Source organism: Phaethon aethereus (genome assembly GCF_964289735.1).
Source record: "Phaethon aethereus genome assembly, chromosome: 1".
Taxonomy (NCBI): Eukaryota; Metazoa; Chordata; class Aves; order Phaethontiformes; family Phaethontidae; genus Phaethon; species Phaethon aethereus.
In genome coordinates, this window is record NC_138575.1 from 183,394,333 (window position 1) to 183,417,240 (window position 22,908).

The 22,908-nt window shown below is 35.9% G+C and overlaps 1 protein-coding gene across 3 annotated transcripts in view; it reads right to left on the reverse strand.

Moving 5' to 3' along the window:
* The window catches only part of TDRD3 (tudor domain containing 3), a gene marked incomplete at both ends in the record, with an annotated part of 104,523 nt that overhangs the window by 15,387 nt on the left and 66,228 nt on the right, over positions 1–22,908 (reverse strand). For all 3 annotated transcript variants that reach the window (XM_081999418.1, XM_081999420.1, XM_081999419.1), the window contains 4 exons: positions 4,286–4,411; positions 6,260–7,098; positions 19,274–19,399; positions 19,758–19,914. In XM_081999418.1, the coding sequence (XP_081855544.1) occupies positions 4,286–4,411; positions 6,260–7,098; positions 19,274–19,399; positions 19,758–19,914 (1,248 nt within the window). The remainder of the gene's footprint in view (positions 1–4,285; positions 4,412–6,259; positions 7,099–19,273; positions 19,400–19,757; positions 19,915–22,908) is intronic.

Genomic DNA, 22,908 nt, shown 5'->3' on the forward strand with positions numbered 1-22,908 from the left:
AGGCAGCTGTAAGCCTTCACCATTTAGAGGTTTTCAGTGTTGCTCTCTACACTGCTTGGAGAGAGGTTCAAACACCTTCAGAAAACTCACAGGAGTTTACTTCTCTACTTACCTGAAACACAGGACAAGTATAAGAAAGCCCTGAATTGTAGTTTAAGATAATTCAACACCTATAGAAGCTCCTAGAGCTCTGTGCGGTACAAGACACAACATTACCAAATTTAAGTTCTCAAATGTCTGCTGGCTTGAATTAACCGTAATCCAAGATCCTTTGCTATTTTCTTTCCTCAACTCATTCCTTACTGGAGGAATGCGATGAGGAAAGCTGCAAAGCGGATTTTCAGCCGCCACAGAACAAAACAGACTGTAGAAGAATTAGGATCATACAAACCTTAATAATAATTTTTGCCTTCTTACCTCCTTAGGCAGACACACAGTGCAAGATACAGGAAGAGCTAAACTAAGCTAAACTACAGACTTCACTTCATAATTAGTGTTTTTAAGTGAATTACTGTAAGCAAAAAGTTCATATATATCTAGCTCTTTTCGAGAGTCATCAGAATAAGGCCATAATATATACATGTGGGAAAACTACAATCTTTATTTCCTTCATATAATAACAGAAAACAACAACAACAAAAAAAGAAGAGTAATCACAGTGTAAATGCCAGAACAAGGCCTATCAGGTGACTAAGGAAACGCAGAATGGAAAAGAGAAAGTAATGACCTGGCTTTGGGGAAAAAATGTCACAACATAAGCACTTAGGCTACACATTTTCATAGTTTATTAAGAAAAGAAAATCCTACAAGTTAGAGAATAAAATTAAGACTTAGTGTTTAAAGTATTTTCTTGACTTTATTTATTGTTTTTCCACAGAACAAACTGTTGAGTCAGAAAGGCCCTTAACGTTCCATGCTTTTCAGTTGTTAGAAGAATCTTACATATTTTACAAGAAAAAACAAGCAGTTCTTATTTCTACAATGGCTTTTCACTGATTTTTTTTCATTGGGATTATAATATTTTCGTTAAGTGACCACTGCTACATTGAGGAAAATAGAAGGATACAGTATTGTAGCATTACATACAAGATACTTAGAAGAACTCTGAAACAGTGGAATCCAAATGTAATTTTATTATTAAAAATATTTATGAATCGCATACCTAAGACATATTTTGCAAGCACTAAGAAAAGAAAAACAGTTTTAGTGTTCTTACATATATTTATATGGGTATTGTATATGATTATTGAAAAAAAATTCCCCACCAGCTTTTGATTTACCTTATGTAACACACAGCTTTACCTTCTATACTCCTAGCCGTCAGAAAGATAAATAGCAGCATGTTAGCTGTCAGAGGGACTCAGAAGGACTCAGGGCAAACTGGGTGACAGACAGTATACAATCAATTATCAAGGACTCCTAGGATCATCTAGTAACACTTTTTCCCATTAAGGTGGAAAGCACAATGTATCCTGAGAATATCAGGCAGATTCCATCTACAGCAAAAAAAAAAAAAAAACAAAACAAACCCAAACGCAACACCAAACAAAAACCACCAAAACCACAACAACTTGTACTAATGCAGTGCAGTTCTGTAGTGGAGAATCAGCAAGAATGGAGGGCAGAATGTTAACCAGAAGGAGGTGAAAACAAAATTATATTAAATCTACTAACAATGTAAAGAATTTTCATTCATTTACTATTTTTGATAATTATAAAGGTTGCCAAAAGTAGACCAGAAACTCAGGTGCTTAAACAATAAGTCATGTCACCAAAATAAGGTCACGTCATCAAAATCAGGTCATTGTGATTTTTTGGCTGTTTTTTCAACTGACTAGTTGAGCAACTTTTGGCCTTTTTTTCCTTCCTCCCAGTGGTATACTTTTGGTATACTGGTATACTATACCAGTTTATATTTTTTGGGGAAAAAAAAAAATTATCCAACATATGAGTACCAAAAAGTATGCTGGAGAGAAGAGTAAAGAATAATCAATTCTAACATGCAGACTGAATTTATGCCTTTAAGTCAATTCCCTAAATCTTTTCTTAATATCAACAACTCTTTCAAAAAGGAGTCTGAAAAACTGGCCACATTAGGACATCAGAACTCACATGCAGTATATTTCTACATTAGTAACATGTCTTGAGTACAGACAGCTAAGAAAGACTTAGCTATCTGGAAAGGCTGAAATAAAACTCAACACTTCTAATAAGGTAAGTTCATTGTTGCTGATAACATCAACCAGTGAAAGAAAAGTAATTACTAAAGTCAGTTTAAAATCTGTTTTGTTCTCTTGTAAAGAGAAAATATCACAAAGTTACTTAAATCTTATGACAAAGAATTAAGTATTAAGCAGCATGAGAACTTCATTTTGCATTTGTGTGTGCTATCTAGATTCATATATTAATATGAACACTGAGACAAAGAAAAGTGACCAACAGTGTTCAGCTTAGAAGACAAACCTGAGTATCAGAGCATGACTCCAAAGGGTGATTAAGAACTGCAAATGCATAATGAGGACTAGAGTTAGCATCCAAACACAAAAAAGTGAAGAGCAAGGTGCTAATCAACTTTCTCCTGCAAAAATCCTATAGCTGTAAGGACCTTTTAGCAAGAAAACAGTAAAACGTTGGAAAGAAAACATAAAAATTTTGTTTACTGTGAAGATGTTGGTTGACTATAATGATGTAACTATAATGATCTAAATTTAGTTGTCTGAATTTACACTATTCACCTAGGCTCCCTTGAGAGCAAAAAGAACCTCAAGAAAGGTATCTCTCATTTCTGTATGGACCAAAAGGTCCTTGGAAAAATCTGTATTTCTCCCCAGTAACAAATGCGGAAGTCTCAGTGACAATATCAGGGTGCAGCATGATGTTAGGACTATGATATTTCAGTGGCAGAATCCCCTCTCCATACCTTGTCCCACCATCTTGCGTCAGCCTTAACAAACTAACTCTGAAACAAAACAAATAAAACTGGGGGTGGAAAAAGTGGTCCATCTCTTTCAACTCATCCTGTGGCTACATGACTGACAATCCAACATGGAAGGAAAGGGAACAGGAGGAACATGTGGTCAAAAATAGGCAGAAGAGGCAGGAAGGACCACTGCTTCAGGTTGGCACCCTGCTACTGGATCAACTTGGTCTTAACACCAGCTCAAGTTCTTAGACTGTAAGAGCCAACTTTCAGAGGGTTAAAGTAAAATAAAAGCCACTCCAAGATGTGTGAGGTGTGAAGAAAAGGCTGATTACTAACCCAGAAAAAGGGTCAAAATCAGTACAATCATACAGTAAGAAATTAGCACCTTACACCTCAGCTACTGTGATAAAAAGAAGGGGAAAAAAAAGAAGCAGTAAATCTTCACAGAAACAGCAACACATCAGCTGGGAAGACCTTCAGATATCTTTTTAAGTACAAAAAGGCCATCTCAGAGGCCATCTGAGAGCTACAGCAGAAACACAAGTTAAAATACCACTGGCAGGAAACAGTAGTTGACTGTTCAGCCTATGCAGCAGTAGTAATATGGCTATATGACCCAGAAGTAAATGAAAATAAGCACAGTCAATTCATCATTACGGAATCGATATACAAATATGAATACTTTTTGTGCAGCTTTTCATAGTAAACAGCAAAGAATTGTGCACTCTTGTTATTAAGAAAAAATAAAAATCAAGAAGTATCTCTATTTCCATTACATTCACAAATAAAGCCTTTTGAAATTTCCAACTTCCATAAGGCTAATACATTCTAAACCTCATAAAACAGATTTTGAGGCATATACCTCCACCACAATATTTGGCAAAGAAGAAATCATTGAAACAAGAATGAAACCATGATACAAAATAGTGATACAGAAATCTATTTCTAGCCGTACATATACATGTAGTAAAAACCTTCAGAATATATATTTTAAAAGACTGTTTCCTAACCTTTACAGAACAACATACAAGGTACATGAAATAAAACAGAAAACTGTGTTTAATAGAGTAAGCAACAAGTTTTAGAGAGAAAATATGCATAAAACTGGCTGACAGGTCAGTTATTCATTTTCAAACAATACAATTGGTATTTATTATACAGGAAGAATACCACATGATAATACACTTTTATGAAGTTTCATATAGACAACTAAAAGTTGAGAGTTTCTTCATGTATTCACTTAACTATTTTCCTACACATGCAATTAGCACTCTGCATGAGTAGGCATTAATTTCAGAAGGGTTACATATTTTGTACAGACTACGTAGTTTATATTTTTTAATACAATTTGTTATGACATACCCATGTGTCTGCATGAACAGGCCTGATGTTGCTGAGAAGCACCTCTTCATAATTTCCATAATCACAGAATTTAACAACTGCAGTTGTCCCAGAAGAATGGAGAGCTTCAATTTCTGCCCGGTAGAACTTAAAAGAGAAATTTTCAAAGGTCATAAAATACTACCTGAAATACCACAATACCCAAAACAGCTCAACAACTACCTTCGCATATATATATACACACACACGTGTGTGTATTTAGCCTTAGTCAGTATTATATTTTGAATAAGATTCATACCAGCTATTAAAACAGATGTATTATAACTTTCACATGGTAGACTGCAAGGACACAGTAGAATGTATGTAAAATACTCATTGAGAAAATATGCAGCTTATGAAACTAGAGTGAACATTTAGACAACTTGTTTTCATTTCTCTGAAAGCAGAACAAATAAATCACTAACAAATGCTGTTGTATAGAGAAGTGTACTTAAGACTTTTTCTTAAAACACATGCATCAAGAAGTGCCTATTAGCCACCTACACTGTACATACTAACATATACCTATTTTAACACATAATAAAATCTGATAAAAATGATAAAACTGCCCCTTCAAAGAGTCCTTTTTCTAAACACAAAATACGGGGGTTTTAACATTTATGCAACCACACATCAGCTTTCTTGAAGATATTCAATCAACTTTTCTCTTACTGAACACAAAGAAATCACTGCCTCCTAATATGGTTAAGCTCAGTACTGTATTTTATCATCACATTTCAAAACTGTCCTAGCTGTGAGCAGCAGCATTTATTATAACTACCAAAAAACTAATAACCCTCAAAAAAAACTTCTAATGTGATGAATGCTTTTCAGGTAACAGCCAGAGATTACGTAATATCTACTTATTTTGCAAGTTTCATACTGTCCAGAATTTCAGAAATTCATCTCACAGTAATACAAATATGCTTCTCAAAATAGGAAATAATTCCATAATATGCTACTACATTTCACACTAATCCATCCACCCAAGCTACATATTCCTACTTCAGAGAGTCAACTCACTATATGTTGCTAGTACCAAAAATTTTGCATGCCTTATCATGTTTTAGTCATACAAAAAAAAGAAAGAAAAATAAAGTTATTTTGTTGAGCTAACACTATCTACTCCCTGTAAAAAAATGGGGGGAAAAAAATGACAGAAAATAACAACCAAAAAAAAAAAAAAGACATAAAATGGTGGGAGTAAAAGGTATTCAAAGAACATTTAAGGTAGTTCCCAGATTATCAGAAAGGGTCAAAAACTGAAGAAACTACCCAAGAATAGTGACAGAGAACTCTTGAATAGATAATAACAAATCAAAGAAAACAGCCTCAAACTTTTTTAGCAAAGGAGAAGATGAAAGGGAAATGTCTTGCCACAAGAGAAATCTTATTAATAGGAAAAAACAGATGAACTATTCAAACTTTTAAAAATCAGTAAAACAAAACTATCACGCAACATAAGTAATGTGTTCCACAAATTCTTCAGCTAATAAAAAAAAAGCCTTTTGCTGTTTCCTTTCTGTGATAACTGAAATTAAGAGAGTTTTTTTAAACAGCCCTGTTCCTGCAGACGCTGGTCTTCCCTTGCGATAGCAGAGGGTGCATGCTGACTTTTTCTAGAAAAAGGCATTACCTATCTACCATTACAGACTATTCTAGATAGCACAGCATCCTGTTTCTTGTTCCTTGGAAAAGAACATGGGCACCTAGATCCATATTCATCCCTTCAAATTTTCGGCACTTAAGTCAAATGCTTCAGTTAGGAGCTTAATCACCCTAAACTCCAACTAAATGAGAGAAACAATCACCTTCAAGATGACTTAATTTAAGCTCTTAAAGTTTCACGCAATGAATACAATCTCATAGATAAAAAAGCGTGGTAAATCTCCCACATGTACATACGACAACAATACATGTACAATTTGAGGTACTTCTCACTTGGCAAAAGCATACCTTGTTGTCTTCCCAATAAAGAGCAAAACATTCATCCCCTGGTCTCCAACTTTTTCCATACTCCGTGTGAATCGATGGTTCTAATATTTTCTCTGGTTTGATGGGCCCAGATCTCCTTTTGGGACCGGTGTTGTAATACAACATTTTATCATCAAAAGATGGGACTGTAGTGGGTGCTGATGATTTGATAGGTCCTACTCGTCTTCCTTTCTGATGGTGCTCAGTACCTCCATTTAGTACAGCATTAAAATTATCAGTTCTACCAGGATTTTGGTAATCATTATTAACACCAAAATGTTGCTCGCTTTTTACCATAAAGGCTTCACTACTTATTGTTCGTGCCTTCCTATCACAAAAATTTTCAGAACTGTGTATTTGGTTTTCCCTTTTCCCACGTCTCTGGTTACTGTTGTCTGTGGGATCTTGAGCAGCAGAGTTCTCGTTGAATTCCGTGAAAGACACCCCTTTGCCTACTCTGTTTTGCATATTGTTATCCCTTTTTTTGAAAGTAATGTCACTCTGGTGAGTGGCTATGGGATAACCCAAATCTTTTGGCCTATCATTTCTAGGATAATGTCTGTCACTTTTATTTTTTTCATCTGTCCAATGTTCTAAAGAGCTGTGCCGTTCAGGACCTCTGTTTCTTGGTAACCCACCACTTTCCAAAGCCTGCCTTGAATTTTGAATATCTCTTTGGAAACGAGGGGGTTTCTCATTCCTTGGTTGTCTCATGTCATTGCGAGAAATGTGTCTTGAATGATTCTCTTTGAAGCCATTCTGTTCTGTATTCATAACTTTGTGCTGTACTTGATGTGGTGGCTGAAATTGCAATTTTGGTTCTACAAAGAAAAAAAATTATTTCAATTACTAACATATTTCACACAAACATAGTTCAGAAATAGTATTTCAGACCCTAAGTGATACAGCAACAGTATTATTTAGAAAAGTATGCAGTATTTACCTTTGTGATACGGAAATGGAATGGTACACAGAAAATTTAGCAGAGACACTTGAACTGTAATTACTAGTTATTGGAAAACTTACACTACTCCAGGTACTTAGAACCAAGCCACCTACCAGTATGAGAAAAGCTGGGCATAAATTTCCAGGAGGTTACTAATTTCTCCCTATGGACATCAATAACTCACTTGAATAACATCCATTTAAGACAGAAAAACAGAATTCCAACATAGACAAAGGAAGAGGGAGGAAAACGAGGAGAAAAAAGAAACACTTTCAAGCTGAATTGAAACTTTCTGTAAAAATAACTTTTTAGCAGCTATTCAGCATGAAAGACAAAGGCAAGAAATAGAAGCCATAAAATGAACACAGCTGACAAACCACAGATAATGGCAATAGTAACAAATCCCAGAATTCTGGAGACCCTGATCAATGAGCCATAACAGGAAGCACTCAACCATTACCTTCATCAAGAGATTCAACCAGAACTCTAACTGATTAGCAGAAAAACAAGATTACCATGGATCTCATGAGAAAGAGTAAACTTGCTATCGGATGCTGGGAAGAAGGGGAGTTGGAGGGATCTGTGAAACTTTTTATGGAATCAATTTTTTTAGGCAAACAAGTAATTTTTAATGGGATATTTAGGTGAAGAGCCAAAGGAGCGGAAAGATCAAGATGAATCCAGGAGGAATAAGCATGAGAAAATAAAGAAGGAATGAAATTAAACAGGACAGTTGTAAGTAAGCAGGCTCCTGGTCAATACACTTGCCAGGCCAACTCCTGCATGTGATCCCTGTAGCCTGTTGCATCTCCTCATTAATTTCTGTTTCTAAAAATCTTCTCTGTGATTAAGTTCTCTACTGTGTGTGCGAGGGGATATGTTTCTAAACCTGCTGGCAAACTTGAGACAGTGTAAACTGGTAAGTGGGACAAGAAAGATCTGGCAGCTAAATACTAGAGAGAGCATGGGTCTGAAGGCCATCTAACCAGAGAGACCACAGGTCTGGGCTCAAATAATGGACAGACCTATGTAAGTACGCTCACGTAACCTTCCTGCAACAACTTTCGGTTGTACTAGCCAGCAAGTTGGACAAGAGGTATCTGAGATGGGTACCAGAGGTCAAGGGTCTAAGGGCGAGAAGAGACCCATGTGACTGTGTGCATGGAACTGTCTGGGAATGAGATCTCCTAGCAGACTTTGAACCTGATTGAAAAGGAAAGCATAAATCCATTAGAGTGATTCATGTTTATATGAGCAATTTTGTTTCACGCGGGTGCCTGCAAAGGTGTCATTCTCTTGCCTGTGACCATCCATGACAGTTGGCCATGTATATACTGTGTGCATGAGTCTGGTGTGCGTGCACAGGCCTGGTAGGACTATGCACTCAGGCTCTCTGCTGCCTGGCCCTGAGTATGCTCTATGAGAAGGAAAAAATAAGAACTTCAGTTTACCTGTTACCACTAGAAACAATGAATGCTGATAAGTGACACGAAATGTATCAATTTTCATAATTGCTTGCTACATGGCAAGAGTTAAAATTAAAATGCAAAGTTTAGCTTTAAAAAAAAGAAAATCCTTCCAAGCATCACATTATTATTAATAGCTTACAGAATTTTTACCAACTTGACTAAATTGGCTAATAAAAATCTAATTTTATTTTTACATACTTTTGATGTATGTAAAAACATACATTCAATTTAACATACAATGTTACATTCTAATTTTTAGAATTCAGAAAGGTTTGACTAAAATGACTTAGTGATTTTTTTTTTAAAGTGACATAAGCATATATAATGCTTAGCATGATCATAATCTTGATAAAAATACACCTTACTGCAAAATTTATGACTTTTAAGCCAATAATGTTTTAAATGCATATGTAAATATGTATTACTCAGAAAGAACCAAGATTTTCATAAATATTCATGTTCTTTTTATAATACAAGATGACTTCTTAAATCTGGTAACATTTAAATTTATTTTTTTCCTTAGACTAAATCCTTCAAGATTACAGGTACCTCTTGATCTCTCCTTTCCATGTGGAACATGAATGTACTGTTTTTCTTTGGTTTATATCTGTAACTTTTCTGTAAGTATCTTCATTACACTTTTCCACTTTTGTATAATACATACCAATCTTCTAGATTTCTTATCATCTAGACAGGTTCATCTTTCTAACTAACATTAGTTAGAAATGAACTAACATTCAGACTTTCTAACAGTCTTCCTTCACGACATTCTTAATTTATACCTCTTCTCCTCTTGTTGTAAGACCCTTGGGCTTCCATCCCTCCTATTCCCAACCTGGAGTCTCATGTCTGTTCCTAACGTTAACTACACATCAAACGATTGAACTGTTTGATGACCTCTGAATGTTTACTGTCTTGTGTACAACATTAAAGATGCATATAAAATTCTAAAATACTTCATTATAAATCATCTTATTTAGTATTTTGTAAAACGAAATTCATTAAACAAAGTCACTCACATAGGGGAAAGTTGTTCCAACTATAAAAGTGGAAATGGACTAAAGCCTAGGTTGGGCATGTCAATATTTTGCTAGTTGGCAGGATTTCAGGACTCTCCTCTCAAGAGCTGTCCTTTGACGTTTTTCTAAATGAAGAAACATCTTCTGAGCTGAGATGGGTAGTCACTTCAGACAGCTTCTAGTACATACAAGGACTCTGTACAATTGCAAAACTTAACCCCAAAGCACATAGAGCAGTTATAATACTTTAGTTAAAGCCTTGAGGAAAAACTGAAACATATACATAGTCTTCTACAATTGGAAAAAGTTTACTGAAATTTCTATTCAATTTCATAGCATGTAATAAGTAATCTTAGCTATTGCCTAGGCACCTTAATGAAAATAACTAGTTTTACTAGACACCAAAAAATCTGACTTTAATAGATCTCTGAGCAACCTACTTGTGTCACACAGCTGCACAGATTGTATCTTTCTACCCTTCTTCCACCTTTGACCTGTCTTTGCAATAAAAAGTTACAATCATTCTCACATGAGACAATATTTTCTTTCTTTAGAAAGTCAATATTAATCTTCAAAATCTAGTAAGAAATAATTCAGAACTGAAATGTTATTCATCTACTTGCCAAAAATTACCTACAAAATAGGACTTTGAGGAGTTTAATTTAGAGTTATAAACCACTGTTACACAAAAAAGCATGGAGATTTAAAACAGAGTAACTGCTAAGAAAAAATAGCAACACATTTAAACACTGGCATGAATAGCTACACCCAGGACTAAGTAGTTAGGAAGAATTCCTATTACCTCCATTTTTCAAGCAACAGAAATTTTTAGCAGTATGTTAATAGAAAAGGCCATCTGTTGTAGATCTATTGAACAACAAACAAAATTCTAATTTATCATTTTCAAAAGCAGGACTATTGGATGATAAAATAAATTATTTCTACCCAACATAATGTGATTATGATACAAAGGCAACAAGATGACCTTAAAGTGTGTTGGAACTCTCAGCTACAGAATTTTTTAAAATAGTATGGGAAAATTAAACTAAAACTCCATGTTAGGCAGCATGGAAAGAGACTGCAGAATTTTAACACAGTGAACATGAGCATTTTTTTTTCCTGGGTCTATTTACTGTGACATGCAAAAGCTGCTCACAAAACAGTGGACATTTTCCAACTCTCACCTTAAGAGACATAAAATCTAGTAAATTGATGTCTTCTACAAAGATGCAGTTATTGTGCTAAAGGTTCCCAGGGGACTACATCATACACAACAGACTTGAATGAGCAAGAAATGTTAACCGATTGTTTTACATTCAAGCACAACCCATTCACAAATGGAAATTGCCAAATAACAGTAAATGCCACTTTGTCAAGAGTAGTCAACAGAAAAAGCCTGGAGACGAGAATGTTACAGCTTCTTCATGAATTTGTGCTACCTGGCCTGATCGCCAAAAAACTGAAGGAAAACTTGACAGGTGTATTCTTCACTAGGTAAAAAATTGGCTGTATGGCAGGGCCCAAAGAGTTGTGAACGGAGCTAAATCCAGTTGGTGGCCAGTCACAAGCAGTGCTCCCCAGGGGTCAGTACTGGGGCCAGCTCTGTTTACTATCTTTACCAATGATCTGGATGAGGGGACCGAGTGCTCCCTCAGTAAGTTTGCAGATGACACCAAGTTGGGTGGGAGTGTTGATGTGCTGGAGGGCAGGAGGGGCCTGCAGAGGGATCTGGACAGGCTGGATTGATGGGCTGAGGTCAACTGTATGAGGTTCCACAAGGCCAAGTGCCACATCCTGCACTTGGGTCACAACAACCCCATGCAACACTACAGGCTTGGGGAAGGGTGGCTGGAAAGCTTTCTGTCGGAAAAGGACCTGGGGGTGCTGGTCAATGACAGCCAGCTGAGTACAAGCCAGCCATGTGCCCAGGTGGCTAAGAAGGCCAACAGCATCCTGGCTTGTATCAGAAAGAGCATGGCCAGCAGAAATAGGGAAGTGATTGTGCCTCTGTACTCTGCACTGGTGAGGCCGCACCTCGAATACCGTGTTCAGTTTTGAGCCCCTCACTACAAGAAGGACATTGAGTTGCTGGAGTGTGTCCAGAGAAGGGCAACGAAGCTGGTGAACAAGTCTTGTGAGGAGCAACTGAGGGAACTGGGATTGTTTAGTCTGGAGAAAAGGAGGCTCAGGGGAGAGCTTACTGCTCTCTACAACTACCTAAAAGGTGGTTGTAGCAAGGTGGGTGTTGGTCTCTTCTCCCCAGTAACAAGCAATAGCACAAGAGGAAATGGCCTCATGTTGTGCCAGCGGAGGTTTAAATTGAATATAAGGAAAAATTTCTTCACTGAAAGGGTTGTCAAGCATTGGATCAGGCTGCCCAAGGAAGTGGTTGAGTCACCATCCCTGGAGGTATTGAAAAGATGTGCAGATGTGGTGCTTAGGGACATGGTTTAATGGTGGACTTGGCAGTGCTCGGTTAACGGTTGGATATGATGATCTTTTAAAGGTCTTTTCCAACCTAAATAATTCTACGATTCTACGAATCTAGAGCTTCCTTAATAGAAAAAGTTAAGTGATGACAATCACAGATTGTCTATTGCAGCTGCTGTTCCTTGCTTCTACTACTTCTTGCCCCACTTCCAACAAACCATTAGCTCATGTTCCCAGAAAAGTAGTAGTTCCTACAGGGCAGTAACAAACAAATATTAATTTGGCATTTAACAAGAAAAATTTGGCACGCTATTCTGTCAAACAGTGAGATGCATCAGCCCAGTCATCATAACTGTAATCGGACATTTGGGAACGTGGTCTAGAAGAAATCTATTTCAAAACTAACAACAGGGCTCTTGTCATCTGCTGGGTAGTTTTAAGATGACTACTACTATTTCCCAGTTTGAAACCATCACTCAGTTGTTTTACTAATTTTAGGTTTTGTATGTAATGACCCCAAAAGACTGTACAGAACCAATCACAATCCCTTGCTTGCAAGAAACCAGCAGGACCTGCTGCAGTTGGAAATCCCAGCCAATGCAATTTAAAAAGCACTGCACCATGCACAATGGAATTTAAGTAGTATGGTTCCCTGTAGCTCTCTCCCATGGATTTTATCATGTTTAATAATGTAGTTAAACTCAGAGGCAGTGGCCCTTCCCACATCAATGGCAATGATTTGGGTTTCATCTTCCAATTTGGATTATATTTTAATGCATCTTTATGAAAGCATGACTTAGAACATGCCCTGGGGGTAGCTGTTTCAATCTCGTCTCGGCCAAAGATTAAAAAAAAGCAGAGGGAAATTAATAATACATTTGCACATGCTTCATGTCATGGAGTGAAATCCCAGTTACTCAAGAGCTTTGTCAAGTTACATAAATATCAGTATCATTCTTTCTAATATGTAGTAACACTGAGAAACTGGAACCTGAATTCATGTATCTGTTGAAACAAAATAAATACAAGCTGTGGAGGATGATGATATTAATGAAGAAGTGGCAAAAAAAAACCCCAAAACATTCTGCCACTGCATTCACTTATAAACTTGAATTTACAGGATTAAAGGACTGGAACAAAAATTAATAATTTTTTATTACTTTTTAAATATATGTAATTTACTATGTTTTTCTCTTATATAGTTAAAGAGAAGTTACTGACAAAATAAAAATACAGAAGTCTCCTAACATATGTCACCACTGCTAACAGAATACTACAACTAAAATAAGTTCGATTTCCTTGATATTCACAATTAACACTGACTGAAATTCAATTTTTACAAGTAAAGCTGCTAATAAAAATTAACTATTTCATAGTTCAGATGCCTGACTGTCAATAGGGCACTGTGTTTGTTGAGAACATAGCTACTAAATGGTAAATTCCAAATGTTACAAATTCCTTAACTCCAAAAGATCAGATTCTTTTTTCTTCTCAAGTTCCCTTGCTCCCAGATATTCAAATAAATTGTGTGACCAAGAAATGAAACAAATAGTTTTTAAATTCTATTCTATTGCATTACAAATTGACTTAAAACCCTTAACTTATTTTGGGTATATATAAATTATAATGGACTAAAACAAGAAAAAAAGCTGTTGAAATTAGACAAGATATACCAGCCCTTAAATTGTCCAAACAATGTTACCGTATAAAAACAAAACAAAAAACCCACGCACATCACACATCCTGGTTTACCTCAAGCATAAACAGTTAAGTAAGAGACGGACAGAAATTCAAATCTGAAAGCACAGAAATGCCCTGTTCCTCTGGAGGTCTCTGGGGCTGGGTCCCTAAGTGTTTGGGTGTGTGTCCTTCTGCTTGTGACAAATGCTTACTCTCCACTGAAGTCCTACTTCTTCTGAGGGACATTTGGGTGAAGAGTTGATATGAGACAGTAATAAAAACCTCTGCCAAAGGCAATTGTTTGCAAACCCTCCTACACAGTCAGCATCTCTTTTGTCACTCATCTCCTGAAGACAACACAAGGGTAACTGCAGATAAATTAGGTGGGATGCTCAAGATGCAGAGTGAGCAGAGGAGAGTCCACGTGATCCTGATGTTAGACAGCATCATTCAAACCACTACAAGACTATGGTCTGTACTTATGTGATGCATATTTGAAGAAGAAAATTGAAAAATGAGTTTGTTGAGAAAAGAGAGAAAGTAGTCTGGAAAAAAGTCTTTGACAAGAGGCTAGAAAAGCTCAATCCACAGAGCTAACACAGCTGATGGATAAAATACAGGTCCATTATGTCTTATTAATAGCTACTAGGAAAGCAAATTTTGATAGCTTGCTATATAGCAAGAAAGACATAATATTATTCAGCAGTTATAAGCAGAGTATAGAAAATAAAGATTAGAAGTGAAAAATTGTTTGGGTTTTTTTTTAATATTAACATTTAATTGCTGAAAGAAATAACCTTGGAGTAGAACTAATTCACCACCTTTAAATCAAAACTGTGTGTCTAAATTTGTGTTTCAGTCAAAGCCTAACTACTGGCACAAGAAACCGACTACAGCCTATGAACTTCTCCCTTCTCCTAAAGTGGCCCTATTAACAGACTACACAGACCTCTCACTTGCTTTTTCTGTGATCCCATTGATGTTGTAGTTTGTTGCACAGGAGGTTCATTTTAAAAGGAAGAGCATGAAATGTCTACCCCAAGCACAGCCTGCCTTGTGAGGACTGAAGAGGCAATTCTGCACTATCTGAAACTGAAAAGATTTTGGCCTTCTGTGTTCTGGGTCAATGTTCTAACCAAAATCATTATGTTCCTCGTCACCTACCCCATTTAATAACAAATAAATAAATAATTATTACAAAGTTGATCTTTGCTTAAGTGTTTCAAAGACACAGATGTCTGCCAAAAGCTTTTGTGGCTTTGGTTCCTGAGCAGATGGACTAAGCACTAGCCTAGTCTCGGTCCCTAAGAACTAAAGGGAGGGAAAATACCTGAAACATGCCTGGTTCTAAGCATTTTGTCCGTTATTCCTTAATTCTATAGTCAGAGCTCTTGGCACTGCTTTGTTCTCCCTGATAACTCCTGTGTTTATTGAAACTGGTGAAGAAGGATGAATTGTTCTTCGCAACAGAAGCAAAATAAGAAGATGATTAATAGAAAAAAACTTGTGTTCAGTAGCAGAAATAATCCAAGTGCAAGCAAAGGCAGCTAGTTGACAGCAATTATTTCTACTATTTTTGTTATCTCTCAGAGTCAGCAGGTTTCTCTCTCCAACCAAAATTCAAACTACTTAATTTCAACACAGAAATATTTTCATAGGTGTCACCAACCATTCACAGCTAAAAATAAATAAACCTGCAGTATAAAACTATGGGTTGGGTTGGTTTAATTCCTTACATTTCATTTAAACAAATTATGGTTACTATATGCTATGTTTTACAACTAAGGAATTAGCAAATCATGGAGTCAGGTATTTAATACTTTTGACCGCTGTACTTACTTAAAACAATTTTTCATTAACTCTGGAAAAAAGAGACGACGTAAAAAAACCTCACAAGACACCACTTACAGGGCAAAAGACTAACACCTTACTTCCTTATAACTAATTTTCACTTCTTTAAAAACAAACAAACAAACAATAAAAAGGTTAGTGTGCTGTCTTATCTCTAAAAAGGAATAGAAGTACCTCCTAAACAAAATACAAAGGTATTTCAATTCATAAATATTCTTCCACTTGGTCTAAATCCAACTATGAAAAAGTAACAAATCAAAGATAACAAATTAAAGTGTTCTGCAGTTCCTGTTCACAAACAGAACCACCTAGCCTGAATATTGCAAACCCAGAAGTTAATTTAGAAGTTCTCAACAGTACTGAGGTTTCAGGTGCAATTAGAAACACTAGATAAGAAAAACAAGAAGGGATGCACAGAAAAAGGCAAACCAATCCTCTGTGTACTTGGAAAAAAGCCATTCCTCTTTTCAGACACTTTCTCCCCAGATCACATAAGCATTTTTTGAAGAAAATGTGGAGTAGCACAGATTTAAAAACGTATTTGTCTCAGTTCTGTTTTTTGGTTTTGCTTTTACATAGATGCTCAGTCATGTAAAAAAAAATTACAATCTGTCTGAAGGGTATAGAAGCCTAATGCTTGCAATAATGATAAATACAGCTATTCCAGGTGATCATATGCACTAGTATAATATTAGGGGTGTGCTCATTTGTTAAAAACTACTATCCCTATACAACGGCCATCTCTCTGAATCTAAAAAATGAACTGGGATTCTAGAGATCATATGGGACAGCAAGGGGCCAGAAATACTGCAGAACAATCATCTTCTTTTATATTGAATGGAAGCTGTACTATGCTACACATAAATGCAGAAAAACCTGCCTGCCTGGGGCCTCCTCAGTACAGTTACTATGCAGGGGGAAAAAAGAGAAAAAAAAAATATCAATGAAGAGACCTTATTCTTGGCTATTCAGCATTACATATTTGAGTTGTTTCTAATTATTTCCCTGATGCGTCTTTCATTTCCAATCACTACTTTTTTAATACTAAGAGAGAAATACACGTCTCTCCTGCTAACAACTGACAGGATCAAGTGAAATTTAAAGGGTGCTAGTAATATATATCCTGTTTTCTGCAAACACTTGGATGCAGACTTCATGACAAAAGAGTTCAGACCGGTAAGTGCAATCACTGCAGATGTATCATCACTCTGCAAACACTGTTAACACTAATGTCATCTCAGTTTACATAGAACTTAAGACAACTGATCATTAAGAATTTAAATGAGATTATTTTCAACCACAGAGGCATAAAAATGACAGAAAAATGACACTTTCAATAAATTATTTTTAAGATGTGTTTGAATTCATCAGAATCCACAGATTCTCTCAAACGGCAAAGAAAAAAAGCACTTTTAAGAGACAAAAAAACTGCAATTCAGCATTTGCCTATGTATTTCTTGAAAAATCCATTTGAAGTAGACTCTCAAACTAAAAATAAAACCTGTCATAGAAACAGAGGCACAATCCTATGCGCTACACACATTCAATAAAGAAAATAAAAGCTAACAAAATGCAACTGAGCAACTACTGTAAAGCCATTGACTTCCAAATAACAGAAAGTACATGGACATGTATTATTATTTCTTCAGAAGGAAAAAAGGCAGAAGTAAAAAAAAAAAAAATCTGAGCACTTTCTGAACTCTTAAAAAATACTAACAAGTTTTTTTTCAGAAAAGCATGATTCAGAGAAGTACAGATTGCATATTCATCATTCAGAGAATGCTAAAACCAACCAACATCATGTTAAAACACACGAACCAAAACCCCTGTGTGTCATCTTAGGAAATATGCCAGAACTTTTTGACATATATAGCATTATGTTTTTCTTATGACATTTATGGAATCTTCTTGTTTTTATTTAAGAGGCAAAAAATACATATGTATCTTTAAAACACAATACTGAAGATTAGAAACTAGGTATATATGCCAATATAACCATTTTTTTACTCGCATAACACTATGCTTTATTACACTACAGTATGTTGGCCACAAACATGTACTAAATGCAAAGGTTCATAAAACTCTCCCAAATTAAACACAATCAATCATCAGTATCATTTTAAAAGAAGCAATTCAGTCATTTCACAGTTCTTGGTAATATTCTAAAATTACTGACAATAAGAAAACCATATATCCCACAGGGATTATTTCTATTATTTTTCCTTTAAATGCCTTTCAGTCACACATAAAAGCCTCTCTAATCTCTCACTATAAGCACAAAACTTATCCCAAGAAAAATCTGTATTCGTAATGTGAGAGAAAAAACACTACAACTGTTTTAATTTCTTCTCACTGTAAAAATCTTAAGTCATCTTTGGTAAACAAAATTAATTGCCAAAAGATACATCTCAAGCATAATCCCCTACACATGCTTTTGAAACTGTGATTATTTATATTCATTACCTGAACAGTTTACAAAATTGTATCAGCTAATGCAGAATGCTTGTGTATTTGAAAGGTATTTTCTTTAAATATTTTGAATTTCTGACAAAACCAGTGAAGATTCATGATATAAATGTTCAATCTAGCTTCATTTTACTACAGAAAGCCATAAGCTTGTGGCTACTCACCATAAATAAACTATAAACAACATACATAAGAAAAACAAACTCTATTATTGTTCACTTTCTACAAAAAGTTTTAGTAAGATCTAGACCCAACTAAAACCTAAAACAATATTTAGCTATTTAAAATCATTTGTTTTGCAGGCCAAAAAAAGACACTGTTGCAATGAAGCTCAACCTAGGTACAGTAACAATATAGTATTTGCTATCAAAAGAATTGTAAGCTCTCACATGTCATAAAAATATTTAGTGAATTCTATAATGGCTCACAGTGCATCTAATTCTACCAGCAGCAGCAAGAGACCCCTGGGTTTGCTAGCAGGTTCACTAACTCCTGAGCCCATCTGTTGAGGCAAGTTTTCTATGACTAAATGTGTGTCTTTTTTCTTTGCTGCTGCTTCCTCTTTTTTGGACAAAGGCATCCTCTGTACAGCTCCAAGAACTGAATTTCTAGACTGCTGTGTTTCCTTCCACAGGAATATGCTGACTTTTAGTTGCTACAGGCTGTAAAAAAGTATTTAAACACATTTAATGCAAAATGCTACACTGTTTATGCAAGTAGCAACAGTAAAAGTGCAGCTTCAAATGTCCCAAAGATCTTGGAACTTAAGTTAAAAAAAAATAATTACATAGAAACACAGTCACTCCTTAAATGCTCTCTTGTGCGAACCTTTATTAAATTAGATTAACAAACTGGGATTTATGTCATCTTATTTCAAAATTGCTGACTTTTAGACATCTAAGCCTGAAACAAACACTCCAAGCTCTTCTATAATCAAGACAGAAGTACAAACCACCACAGTGTGATTTATTTCACCTTTCTTCAAAGAGGAATAGCTCTTTCGCACTCCTTGTTTTTGGTTTTTTTTTATGGTTGAATGTGGAGGAAGTTCTAGGAACCACAACAAAGTTAGGAAAAATACTTCCACCAACACTGTCCAATATTGGATCCAGATACATTAATTTCAATAACTTACCTTCTACTGTTAGAGTACCCATTTTGGATTCCAAGAAATCAAACAGTGTGCTTGGTGCAGACGGTCTGGCGTTTCCTAGCTCTTCCTCATCTTCAGGTCTTATTCGGCCTCGGCCCTTCCCTTTACCTGGAAACATCATAAGTTATTTGTGAGTGGGGAATAAATAGAAATTTTTTTAAAAAAAAGTTATACCTGATCTATAAAATGTTTGTATTTTCTATCTTTAAAAAATTTGATCACGGACAAAACAGATACAGATATTTTGCATTTAAGGATATTCAAATCTGTGACTTGAAATTAAAAAATTTTGACAAGAACACAACACACAGAGGTCTTTCCTAATTGCTTTCAGGTTTGCAATGCATTCTAACTTGCTGGAAAAAACATGCAGATATGCCCTTCTACAACTATATTAGTAATCTACCATACACAAATTCCTTTGTTTGTAAATGCTGTTTTTAAAGCATTTCTTTGCAAGTTATACCTCTAGGTGGTGGTCCTTGAATGGGTTTCTGTTTACTGCTGTTCAGAAGAAAATTTAATGCCGCCTCTAGGCTGTTACTGTTATCCATAAGTGCCTGTCTTGCTGCTTCTTTGCTGAAGCCCATCTCTGTTATGTGTTTTAGAGCCTTTTCATCAACCTGAAATAAAAGGTATACACAGAACTAATCAGAAGATACAACAGAGAATCTACAAAAACACAAGATTTGACTTTTTCATTAATTTTTATTTGAAAAACTATTTCACATGTCATTGATGATAAATATTTCAGTTTTATATAAAATCTTTACATACAGTCTCTCTTAGGCCCAGAGAACCAGCTAGCAGAGGAGGTTTTTTTAATATTGTTATTATTTTAATTTTAATTCATCAATTCTCAGTTCTAATATTATGAGGTTTCCAGCACAAATTACCCTATTCTACTCCTTCCTTCACAGGCTAACATAGTTTCTTGGAGATGAAAACTAAAAGGAATCTCTCAAAGCAATACTGGTATAAAAACTCGTCATCTGTTCCTGTTTGAACCCTTTCACAACTTTTACAGAGACTACAAAACCCAGTTACAAACTTCTTAAAACATGGAGAAAATATAATTGCTAAAGGTTCTGTAAAATACTGAATACAGGCTTTCTTATTCTAAACTGTATAGATCATGATGACAAAAAGGCAAAGTAGGAATCACTGAGGGCATTAATTACAGTAAATAACCTTACATCTACGCTGTGTTAAAGCACTCAAGGGAGAACTGTCTCTTCCAGAGCAGACAGACCTACATGCGCTAAACATGAAATGGGACTAGGCCTTCTGCTCTTCCTCATCCTATACCCAACCAAAATGATGCCAGTTATTCATCTACTGCAACAGCTGTAACCAAATACGTTCTTAACTGGAGTTCCACGAACATAGCATTTAGCCTACAGGTTCCAAAATTGCCATATTGTCACCCTTAAAGAAAAACCAAAAAAACCCCAAAAGCCAACCAAACAAAAAAAACCCCACACCCAACCAAACCTGACCTCTAAGACACATAAGCCCTTCTCTCTCCTTCAGCTTAAAACAACATGAACTTTTATTGCTAGAATGATTTAAATAACAACTCTATCAGAGTTGTATGATGAATAACATTTAACCCTTCCTCACTCATTTTCCACAGTCTTAGGATGTAATTTCTCCTGATGTTGTAATTCATTCACTTTTTGTATTAATTCTAGCTACACACTTTGCTCTGGGACAACAGATATGAGCAGGTCTCCTTTTGGGGGCAGAGACTGTCGCAAAACACAAAATCAGCGTTTGTCATTGCTATCTCAATACAGAGGTTTCTCAGTACAGTAAACCAGAATACATAACAACTCGAAGTAACTTTCATAACTATGCTTAGCTATGCAGAAAATCACTGTAATGAGCAAGACATGACTTTGCAGCACTTGGCTACAACTCACACATGCTCAGCAATGTCAACTCCAGCGCTTTCAGGTGGCCTTCTTCATTCCCAAGCTCACCAATACTCTTAAATGAGCTGTCCAAAGACTGACTAAGTAAAGGAACAGCAATTTAAAAGGTCTTTGAAGACCAATGGGGCAGAAACATAACCTCAGTGTCTACAGGGAATCATCATGCCGCTTGAGTTTGACTTCCAGTTGCCTAAATAATGTTTTATTTTTAATGCAAGAATACAACAGTTCCTCCTCGGAGCCATTCTCCTAGATTCTTCTGCATGGCAACAAGGGGACAACACAGATAAGTACTTCCTCAGCAAATCTGCTTCACTCTTCTCCCCTTTGTAGCTAAGTAGTTGGTTTGGATGAGGAGAAAACTTCTAGCCATTACTGCTGCATCATCTCCTTTCAGTTTTATATAAATTGGAAATTCTGTACACAACAGTTACGTTCAAAGACCAGCAGGAAACGAAGACTCATATCAACAGCACCTGTACTCTCATCTACATATAAAAAAAGCCTTAGATAGGTCACAATTTGAGACCCAAGGGAAAGGGAGTTTCCCAGATAGAAAGACTGTTTGAGAAAGGAAGTAATACGTTAAGTATCTTTGGATGTCAACACCACTCCCTTCAGCTTCATTTACACAGCACAAATCTTGCTTCTCCTATTCAAAACTGGAAAGACAAAGAAAATTGTAGGACATAACCTACAAGGACTATTAAGAGAGGAGGATGATTGACCTCCACTATCTGTTAACCGTCTATGAAGAAACAGTAAAAAATACTTCATTGCTTCTTGTTTTGTAGGTAAGGTACAGTGCTTCAGCTTTCTTGGAAGATAACATACCAGATGGATTAAAAACTTTTAACTGTTTCTAAATATATGCACAAGTCAACAATATGCATGAAAGTCAACAATCAAACTTACTTGATGTTACAATTCTAAAAAGACATAACAAATTCATTATCCATTGCTTTAAGACCTGAAAATCAATCAAAGAAGGCTTTCTATATAGGCTTATTGGGTTCATATTTCCTTCCTCTAAACAGCATCTAGGTACGTTAAATGACATAATATCAAGTTTTGGTAAGTTGGAAGTACTGCCACTTTACAGTGCAATGTAAGACAAGTTTCTTGCAGTTCATAGGAAAAATAGAAAACAGAATACTTGAAACAGTTACTCAATTTAAATTTTGTGGGGTTTTGTTGTTGTTGGGGTTTTTGTCTGTTTGTTTGGGGTTTTTTTTGATTGTATTTAGGTCGAGACACAGTTGTCAAGAACGACAAGGTATCACTGGTGCTATACCAGGGCAGAGGGATGACTAAATGACCTCTTGAGGTCCTTTCAGCCCAGGTTTCTACAATTCTATATGGATATTGCTGAGCACAGTGCTGAAGGCAGTACTGCTGGAGGCTCTCCTTGCTGCGAGTTGATGACACATAATACACCAACAAAACTGTAACTGGCAGTTACTGTTCCTAAATGTCTTCTCTTCTGATTGTTAAACCTTTGGTAAAAGTAAATAAGGTGGAAAATGTTCAACAATAAATAGGTGATATTTATAATCAATATTTCAACACTGGTTTACTGAGTTACTACATTGTCACGATGCCTCTTTCAGTCTGCTTTCATCACGCAAATCAGAATCATTAATTGTTATTGCCTACTTGCAAATTCCTTCCCAGAGTTGT